We start from the raw sequence: 10,359 nt of genomic DNA, 5'->3' as shown, positions 1-10,359 counted from the left end.
GCCGTGAATTGGCGCGTTGCATGACGGGATACAGCCAAATTTTCCCGAGTCATTTCCAACATGGCGGCCGGCACTGTGATAATGCCTTTTCCAACGCAAAGAACTTCGATGAAAAAGGAGGGACTATCAACAAAGAAACAAGAAGTTAAACATGATGTGGTAAGGTGGTTAGCAAGACCAGAGAGCACTACTTTCTTGTTTATATTGTGCGGTAACTAGTTGTCATATCTAGTGTCGTGAGTGGATCGTGACGACATCCTTGACTGAATGGGAAAGGTTTTTTGTCTGAAAACTTTTGTACTTTGAGCTTTTATGCTTCGTATGCCGCATTTCTAGATAAAGCAACTATCATGCCAAGGCCTAGATACTCGAATGGAGCGTTTTCATGACACCATTTGCACAGATTCTCTTAAACCTCATCTAAACTAAAATCATTTTTGTTTGTAAGAATGTAAGGAAATTATCAAGTAAACGCCTAAAAATGTCCACTCTTACTATGACTTTTAAAGCTTTTTTTTCTTCCAATAAATGGCTCATAAAATGTTTCTTTTCTTACCTTGTTTTGGATTGTTTAAAGAGGAAACTTATACACATTAAAATGTTCCACGTTAGGAATTGCATTTCCCTCACGTGCTTAAAAACTTGATATAGTGTCAAAACTTCAATGTTTACCGGTGTTATGGTGTCAATTAACTTAATCAGAACATATACTTGAGTTAATGCTGTCTTTTTTTAAATTTAAATTATCTTAGAAATGGAAATACACCGGGGAACACCACTAGCTTGAATAACTCCCCACTACCGTAACTTTCACTGTTCTTCAGTTTTCTTGATACCATCTTTAGTCATTTCTACTTAATAAAAAAGCAATAGAGATGACTAAAAAATTATGAATGGACATGGACTTTTAGGGAAAGATTCTTCCCTCTCCTGAAAAACAACAACAAACAAACACCTATCAAAACAATCAAGTTCCAAAAACAAAACATTATGCAACTGAAATACCCTATAAATTAGCACATGGATCAGCTGAATATGCAGAATATGCATCCCCCGAAAGTACCTTATGGTCCACATATGTTAATATATGTTACATTTTGGTAATATTTCCTACAAATATAATTATCCATTATAATGTCCTAGTGATTGATACTGACATGCTATGATGTTTAGATGGAAGTGGAAGTTGAAAAGCAACATGAAGGGATTCAGCAATATTACATAACAAAGATTGAAGAGCTACAGGTATCTATCATTCACATTTAGTTTTCTTACTTTCAGCAACATTCAGGAATGAGCCAGGGATATTCTGTCCCCTGGTGAAAACAGGGCGTCAACCCTGTTATTCCTGTATCAGTGGCTAAGAATAAGGGATTTATAGAACCCAAGAAACTTCCCCCTGGGTATACCATCAACATTTCTGTTATTGATGTTGTGAGTTGGGACAAATGTGTCTAATTTAGTGTGCAGTGTTGAAGAAACATTTTTCCCCCCTTTCTTTAGTATCCCAGGTATAGTTAGTCATTCTGAGCTAAAGCAGAAATATGAACATGCTAGAAATGTTTTTTTAGCATATTGGCGTCTTTGTTTGTTTTAACGGGAAGTGTTTGAAAATGTTAGGATAGATTTAATGTATGTGTGAAGGGAATGAGATGTTTAAATATCTACTTGTTTATGGTTTGGTAGATGAGATCTTCTGTGTATGGACTATGAAAAGTGACCTATAAAGAAATTCCCCATCACAGTGTTTGAACAATGATGAAGTTTTACTTGTATTTGTTTTTGTCAAGCTTGTTGTGACAGAAAAGATAAAGAATTTACGCAGGCTCGAAGCACAAAGGAATGAACTCAATGCCAAAGGTACCAAATAGGGTCCTGCTTCTTTTCTACAGTAATAACAGAAAGATTTGACTTCAAGAAGTCTGACTTATGGATTGAGGACATACTAGCTTATGCTCTATAGTTTTCTCTACAAATGGCACATCTATTAAGAACCGAAAGTGGACTTTCGGCTGTTGTGGGGGGGGGGGGGGGGGGGTGCATTCACAGCCCCTGTACCCCCCTGGTACGGGCCTGACTTGAGAACTAATATTGATGACTCTTTACTGTATACATACATACATACATACATACATACATACATACATACATACATACATACATACATACATACATACATACATACATACATACATACATACATACATACATACATACATACATACATACATACATACATACATACATACATACATACATACATACATACATACATACATACATACATACATACATACATACATACATACATACATACATACATACATACATACATACATACATACATACATACATACATACATATGTAACTGTTTTTCAATTGATCACTAGGATGTGCTTCTGATTGCTATAAATGTATTTATAGTTTTTTCTAATAATGCTGTTTTTATCTTTTAACCAGTCCTTTCCACCACAATAACCTTTTTTATCCCTTAGTGAGAATGTTACGGGAAGAATTACAACTCCTGCAGGAACAGGGGTCTTATGTTGGCGAGGTGGTCAAACCAATGGACAAGAAGAAAGTCCTTGTGAAGGTATGTTCCGCCTGCAACTCCTCTTAGGGAGCCTAGAATAGAACATGATTATTACTTACAATAAGGAGAACAAGTGACAGATCTTACTTTGAGGCATGTAGTGTTCCCAGTTTAATAACTTTTCTCATGACTCTTGGTTTTACAGTGCTACAAGTGACATTCTTATTTTATTTTCAGGTTCACCCTGAAGGGAAATTTGTAGTAGATATTGACAAAGGCATTGATATGGCAGAGGTACAGTGCATCCTTGTTGTTTAGTTGTGTGTGTGGGGGGGGGAGGACTGTTTGGGGTCTTAAATGAATAATTTTGAGAGCGGAAAAACCCTTGAAAAGCCTCCAGTCCCATTTCACCAAATCCTTTCCACATGAGTTACCTATTGTGATTAAAATCCTTGTGTACTGTGTTTCCCTTTGTTGAAATGGAATGTTTTTGAACATGAGGATTTTATTGTCCAGGTTACTCCAAACTGCAGAGTAGCATTAAGAAATGACAGCTATACTCTCCACAAGATATTGCCTAACAAGGTTTGTATTATTTTGTTTCTGTCTAGTATAGTTTTGGATTGTCATGAGTGTTGTTTGAGGGCTAAGCATTAGTATAGTTTTGGATTGTCATGAGTGTTGTTTGAGGGCTAAGCATTAGTTGTTTCTGTCAAGTATAGTTTTGGATTGTCATGAGTGTTGTTTGAGGGCTAAGCATTAGTTGTTTCTGTCTAGTATAGTTTTGGATTGTCATGAGTGTTGTTTGAGGGCTAAGCATTAGTATAGTTTTGGATTGTCATGAGTGTTGTTTGAGGGCTAAGCATTAGTATGGTTTTGGATTGTGATGAGTGTTGTTTGAGGGCTAAGCATTAGTTGTTTCTGTACGCAGGTGGATCCTCTTGTCAGTTTGATGATGGTGGAAAAGGTACCTGACTCAACTTATGAGATGGTGGGAGGCCTGGATAAACAAATCAAAGAAATCAAGGAGGTATGTTAAGAAATTAATACTCCACATTAAGAAAGAGGAGAGAGACATCTAATAGTTTCAGGTTCAGTTTTTTTTATAATTTCAAAGCGAGGTAATCATTGATCTCACTTCGTTAGAGACAAATACAGCATTGGTTTACTCTCTTAGGCCTAGTTTGAATGCTGTTTTTTTCATGTGATTTTATTGGGCTTTTGTAAGGGTAATGTTTAATTGTAAGGATCACAGGTCCAATTCATGACAGTACTGTAGATGTAAGGTAAGAAGTACACATTTCTTTGGCTTATTTATGTTATGTTGTCTTATTTGTTACCAGGTTATTGAACTCCCTGTCAAACACCCTGAACTTTTTGAAGCACTTGGCATAGACCAGCCCAAGGTATGTATACATAGTAGTTCAGTAAAAAAAAATAATGGGTAGAATTATTACAGTACTTGATCAATTTTTCTGATTGCATAGGGAGTATTGCTGTATGGACCACCTGGTACTGGAAAGACTCTGCTAGCGCGAGCAGTGGCACATCACACAGCGTGCACATTTATAAGAGTCTCTGGCTCAGAACTTGTGCAAAAGTTCATTGGGGAAGGTGCCCGCATGGTCAGAGAACTCTTTGTTATGGCAAGGTATTGTATGTAAAATTGAACATCTTTAGATATGTATATTATGCTAAAGCTGAGGCAGCAATTTTTTTTTTTTTTTTTTTTTTTTTTTTTAGGGAAGGGGGTGAAAATGAAATTTGAAAATTATTCACTTAGGAGGTCCATGGAAATGCACCCCCAGAAAATTATCCAGATTTAATAGTGCTTTTTCCTGCAAAAATTGTTCAAATTTCCATATATATTACGACCTGTTATCAATAGGCCTTTTAGGGGAAGCGATCTTCCAGGCTCATCTGCTTCTACTGTTGTTATGTTGTCTAGACATGGCGAGAATCTTCAAGCAATGTATTTTGTTGACTCTAGGGAACATGCACCATCTATCATCTTCATGGATGAGATTGATTCTATCGGATCCTCTAGATTGGAGGGTGGATCTGGAGGTAAGAGTTCCTGCTACCAGACAGCAAGGGTTTATGCTATGCAGAAAACCAAGGAGACACCTTTAATCAGATTTCTAGCTTTATAGCAGAATTGCTGTTGCCTGACCCCAGCAAATCCAAAATCCTACTTCCAGTTAGGAATAGTGCATTGTCAATCAACCATCTTAACCATCTTAATTGATGACTTGCATGTTTTCACTGTGGCGTCATAAGCCGTTTGACTGCACACAGTAAGGGAATTGATTTGTCAAGATGGTATGATTGACTACACGCTATACCCAGGTGTGAAATAGATTTGAAATCTTGGCCATCTTGCAACAGGGAAATCAGCTATAAAGTTTTTGCTTACTCTTTTTGACAATTTGCATAGTTGTATGAAATAATTTACATCAGCACATAATTGTTCGTAAAAGATAAAGAAAAACACTTTTAAATCAAACTATTCAGATTTGCTTTTTCCCCCCAACTTTTTGTTATTGTTTTTGGCCCACACAACTCGAAGGAAGCTGTATCGCTTGCATACGCCCCAAAACTTGCTTGAAACAGGCATGTTCTCTGTTTATTTATTAATCAAAGAGCTTTGGCAAGAGAAATAGTGGCTCGCATGGGTTTCTTTACTTTGTTGCACACGAGAGTTGATTAAAATAAAACCTCTTTCAGGGTGGCTTTGAAGCATCTCTTAAAGTACAGTAGTATATAAAGCACATGATTTACTTCCTTATAGGAGATAGCGAGGTCCAGAGGACCATGTTGGAGCTGTTGAACCAGCTGGATGGGTTTGAGGCAACCAAGAACATCAAAGTGATTATGGCCACCAACAGGATTGACATTTTGGACTCTGCTCTACTTAGACCCGGCCGGATTGACAGGAAAATTGAATTCCCTCCTCCAAATGAAGAGGTAATGAGAACACTGCCAATGCCAATATCTGACACCTCATTCAAACATCAAAATAGTGCCACTTCTAGCTCAAAATAGATCTCATTGTTACATGTATATGTTTTCTAATCACAGATGATGAGTGTGTCAATGAATAAAAAAATAGGAAGACAGAGGTTTAGAGGCCAGATACACTAGATATGCCCAAGTGTGAACCTTACCATTTGCACAAGAACACATCCCAACAATATCCTCACATCCACTAGCAGGGGAAGAATGATAGGGTTGAATTATACAATAATGAAATGTGAGGCATTGCTTAAGCACACAGGGACTTGCAGGAAGACAGTGCTTTGTTTTGGGCACTAAGCATGGATATGTTGCTTTTTACCAGGCACGCCAGGATATCCTCAAAATCCACTCCAGAAAGATGAACTTAACTAGGGGAATCAACTTGAAAAAGATTGCAGAACTGATGCCTGGTGCATCTGGAGCGGAGATTAAGGTGATTGTCATAAAGATCTACCTCATTGCTCCCACTCACTGTGTATTGTATATGGTGTTATGGTAGTGTGCATGTTTGAATATAGCATTGATTGTGGTGTTCTGTACACTGCACATTTGAGTATAACACTGATTGTGTTTTGTGGGCTACACATTTGGTATAAGACTGATTGTGTTTTGTGGGTTATACATTTGGGGATAACACTAATTATGTTTTGTGGGCTACACTTTTGGGTATAAGACTGATTGTGTTTTGTGGATTATAAGTTTGGGTATAACACTGATTGGATTTTGTGGGTTATACGTTTGGGGATAACACTTATTGTGTTTTGTGTGTCACACATTATTTGGGGATAACACTAATTGTGGTGCTTTGTGGGCTGCCCATTTGGGTATAACACCGATTGTGGTGTTTAGCAGGTGTGAGGGTATACAACTGACTGATTGTGATCTATGGTATAACCTTATTTATATTGTTTTATAGGGTGTCTGCACAGAGGCTGGTATGTATGCCCTCAGAGAACGAAGGGTGCACGTTACCCAAGAAGACTTCGAAATGGCCGTCACAAAGGTAATGACATGACAATGAATTATGTCAGTCAAAGATATAAGGGAGTCTTCTAGAAAAAGCAATGGCCTAGCCCTCTAGCCCATTGTATGTAAGATGCCCCTTATTCTGTTAAAACAGGGGTGATCGGCAAAATGTTGTGTATTTGATATTCAGAATATCCATTTTTAGTGCAAATTGAAAATGCCAATTGCTAAATTAGCATTTACTTGGAACAAGCTCTGCTCGGCATGCAAAGGAGGTTTTCTCTAGCCTGGCTGATTTTTACTTGCACCCAAGACTAGCGCCTGTTGGTAGAAAAACTTGAGTAGATCTCATACCAATGTGATTTTTGTCCCAGGTGATGCAGAAAGACTCTGAAAAGAACATGTCTATCAAAAAGCAGTGGAAGTGATCCCGACTCCAGCGTTCCACCATCCACTGTTCCACATTTTTCTTATCATGTGCGCGAACGCGGAGCCACGTGATACGTTTTCACATGAGCGTGCGTGGCGCATACCTCCACCTCAGCTAGACATTGCATCCGGAAACCCTTATAATCCGGGTGACGTCATCAGGAGGAATTGATCGTCATCTGGAGACTTCCAACACCAACCAGAACGGGCCGTAATAAGGACAATGTATTATTGCGCGTGCAGATGGGCATCTTTACTTCCGAATTCTTACCATATTTAAAAAATTCCAAAGACTTCATGAATGCATACCGTATGGTAGAGCTGGTTACGTTTTCCGAGTGATGTGTGATTTTTGTACTATTTACAGTCTATAGATGAATTAACTTAAATAGGCGATTTTTTTTGGTTTCCATTAGATATCACACCCGATGGCCAATAACATGTCCCTGCAGCTTTTATATTTAGTTTGTGTTCAGTAGTTTTATCAAGACTAGGTATAGTACTGACACACTGTAGAATCCGCTCGACACGCCCCTCACATCTACAACGCATAAGAGACGCCCTTTCGGGCCGGTAAAAGGCTAGGTCTTGTACACGACATTTATTACAATAAAATGCGAGACTTCTGCTGCACTTGGTATCCTGGTTTTTAAATTGTTATTGTCCTGAAATATGATTCTATTGTTCTTTGGGCATTCTTTTGTCCATAATTCTTTTGCTGTCATATATAAAGTTACCTACCCCTCTAATTTGATATGAGTGCTCCACGCCCTATTCGTCATACTTTATCTCTTATACATAAGTAGCGGGGAATGGGAATATTGGTCAACGTTTGTGAGGTTTGAAAATAGTGCACATGATCTTGCCTGTCACGGAACGAGATGGAAAAAACTAAATTAAAGTGAAAAGCAGTTGATGACGCTATATAATTGTAAAACATTTTTTAGTGTTATAGAAGTATAAGAAAAGTCAAAGTTTCTCCCGATGGCAGACATAACTGTATAAGAATAATCTTCAAACATGAATTGTCTCTGAATTTTGTTTGACTCTCCCACTTTTAGGCCAGCTCTGTCTTCCCTATATTACTTCATCAAAATACGCTATGTTTTACAAATAATAAAAAAAAAGTTGGGGTCAAACCTAAAAGTAGTATTAAGCATAAAAAATGAAAAGATGAATTTCGTCCCTAGGTTGGTCGGCTTGAACCCATGCTCGAGGATCCAGCTTACTTTGCGGGCGCTCCCAAAGGACAGGAGCGCCCGCAAAGTGAGCTGGATCCTCGAGTATGGCTCGAGCCACAGTCTTTGGTCAATATTCTCGAATTACAACATGAATAATTTTTTCATTGTTGTTCATGAGGTTAAACTGACCTTTATTGTAACGGTTTCATCGGTGAAACAAACGGCCCAAAATACCTCATCGAAGAACAATAGGAAAATTATTCATGATGCCATATCTCTCTTGATTTGCAAGGAAAATCCTCCAAAAGTTAATATTGCCTTAAGATCACCCTGTCAACCACGTAACTGAAAGTATGAGCCAATCAGATGCAAGATTCTCGAATTATAACATCATCAATATTTTCACATTGTTTGTTGTTAATGAGCTATACCGACCTATATTGAAACGTTGCATCAGTGTAGAAAATGGTCCAAAACTCCTCATTATCGAAGAACAATAGGAAAATTATTCATGATGCCATATCTCTCTTGATTTGCAAGGAAAATCCTCCAAAAGTTAATATTGCCTAAAGATTATCCTGTCAACCACGTAACTGAAAGTATGAGCCAATCAGATGCAAGATTCTCGAATTACAACAACATGAATATTTTCCCATTGTTTGTTGTTAATGAGCTATACCGACCTATATTGAAACGGTTGCATAAGTGTAGAAAATGGTCCAAAATTCCTCATTATCGAAGAACAATAGGAAAATTATTCATGATGCCATATCTCTCTTGATTTGCAAGGAAAATCCTCCAAAAGTTAATATTGCCTAAAGATTATCCTGTCAACCACGTAACTGAAAGTATGAGCCAATCAGATGCAAGATTCTCGAATTATAACAACATCAATATTTTCCCATTGTTTGTTGTTAATGAGCTATACCGACCTATATTGAAACGGTTGCATAAGTGTAGAAATGGTCTAAAATTCCTCATTATCGAAGAACAATAGGAAAATTATTCATGATGCCATATCTCTCTTAATTTGCAAGGAAAATCCTCCAAAAGTTAATATTGCCTAAAGATTATCCTGTCAACCACGTAACTGAAAGTATGAGCCAATCAGATGCAAGATTCTCGAATTATAAAAACATCAATATTTTCCCATTGTTTGTTGTTAATGAGCTATACCGACCTATATTGAAACCGTTGCATCAGTGTAGAAAATGGTCCAAAATACCTCATTATCGAAGAACAATGGGAAAAATATTCATGATGCCATATCTCTCTTGATTTGCAAGGAAAATCCTCCAAAAGTTAATATTGCCTAAAGATTATCCTGTCAACCAGGTAACTGAAAGTATGAGCCAATCAGATGCAAGATTCTCGAATTATAATATCAATATTTTTCTCATTGTTTGTTGTTAATGAGCTATACCGACTTATATTGAAACGTTGCATCAGTGTAGAAAATGGTCCAAAATACCTCATTATCGAAGAACAATGGGAAAAATATTCATGATGCCATATCTCTTATGAATTGCAAGGAAAATCTTCCAATAGTTAATACTGCCTAAAAAATATCCTGTCAACCACGTAACTAAAAGTATGAGCCAATCAGATCAGATTCTCGAATTATAACGTCATAAAATATTTTTCCCATTGTTCCTATATTGCAACGGTTGCATCAGTGTAGAAAACCGGCCAAAAATTCTTCATTAACGAAAAACAATAGACAAATTATTCATGGTGCCGTAGCTCCCTTAATTTAGAGGAAACTTTATCTAACGTTTAAGGACATTCATGCTGCGAATAATTCCCTATTGTTTTCCGATAATAGGGTTAATTTCAACAACATGATCTTTCTATGCTAAGAAAAAAAATACACAAAAAAATGATGCATATACTCTTCCAGCAACGTGGACACGCTATTTGCCAATCAGATGAAAGACTCACTATTTAGCTTCCAATGAGTGTCCGTTGCCACAAATATAATTGTTTAATTATAAATTTTAGATTTCGTTCCTGGGTGAGCTTGATACACGTGATCCACCAACCTCCACGACACACAATGAACTTAACAAGCAGTATTAAATTTACAAAAACACATTTTTCGTCACTGGGTGGGCTTAAGCCACCAACCTTTGGGACAAACGACACACAATGAACTTAACAAGCAATATTAAATTTACAAAAACACATTTTTCGTCCCTGGGTGGGCTTGAGCTATCAACCTTTCGGTTAAC

General features: G+C 37.3%; 1 protein-coding gene across 1 annotated transcript; it reads left to right on the top strand.

Annotated features, from left to right (window-relative positions):
• LOC5521715 (26S proteasome regulatory subunit 8) lies at positions 1-7,580 on the top strand. The gene is made up of 14 exons (XM_001641537.3): positions 1-159; positions 1,174-1,245; positions 1,791-1,860; positions 2,497-2,594; positions 2,772-2,828; positions 3,051-3,119; positions 3,466-3,564; positions 3,878-3,940; positions 4,022-4,185; positions 4,525-4,601; positions 5,326-5,501; positions 5,875-5,985; positions 6,469-6,555; positions 6,893-7,580. Exons 1-14 carry the CDS (start codon positions 61-63, stop codon positions 6,944-6,946), a joined length of 1,296 nt encoding a protein of 431 aa, XP_001641587.3. The 5' UTR covers positions 1-60; the 3' UTR covers positions 6,947-7,580.
• Positions 7,581-10,359: the final 2,779 nt, after the last annotated feature.

This window comes from Nematostella vectensis, chromosome 2 (assembly GCF_932526225.1).
Source record: "Nematostella vectensis chromosome 2, jaNemVect1.1, whole genome shotgun sequence".
NCBI lineage: Eukaryota > Metazoa > Cnidaria > Anthozoa > Actiniaria > Edwardsiidae > Nematostella > Nematostella vectensis.
This window is presented reverse-complemented; position numbering and strand designations above follow the sequence as displayed.

Bases quoted from the DNA above. Each gene is read 5' to 3' on its own strand.
- LOC5521715 (XM_001641537.3), top strand. From the start codon at position 61: ATGGCGGCCGGCACTGTGATAATGCCTTTTCCAACGCAAAGAACTTCG. The intron at 2,829-3,050 runs GTACAGTGCATC...TTTATTGTCCAG, and splicing joins AAGGCATTGATATGGCAGAG to GTTACTCCAAACTGCAGAGT. The intron at 3,120-3,465 runs GTTTGTATTATT...TTCTGTACGCAG, and splicing joins ACAAGATATTGCCTAACAAG to GTGGATCCTCTTGTCAGTTT.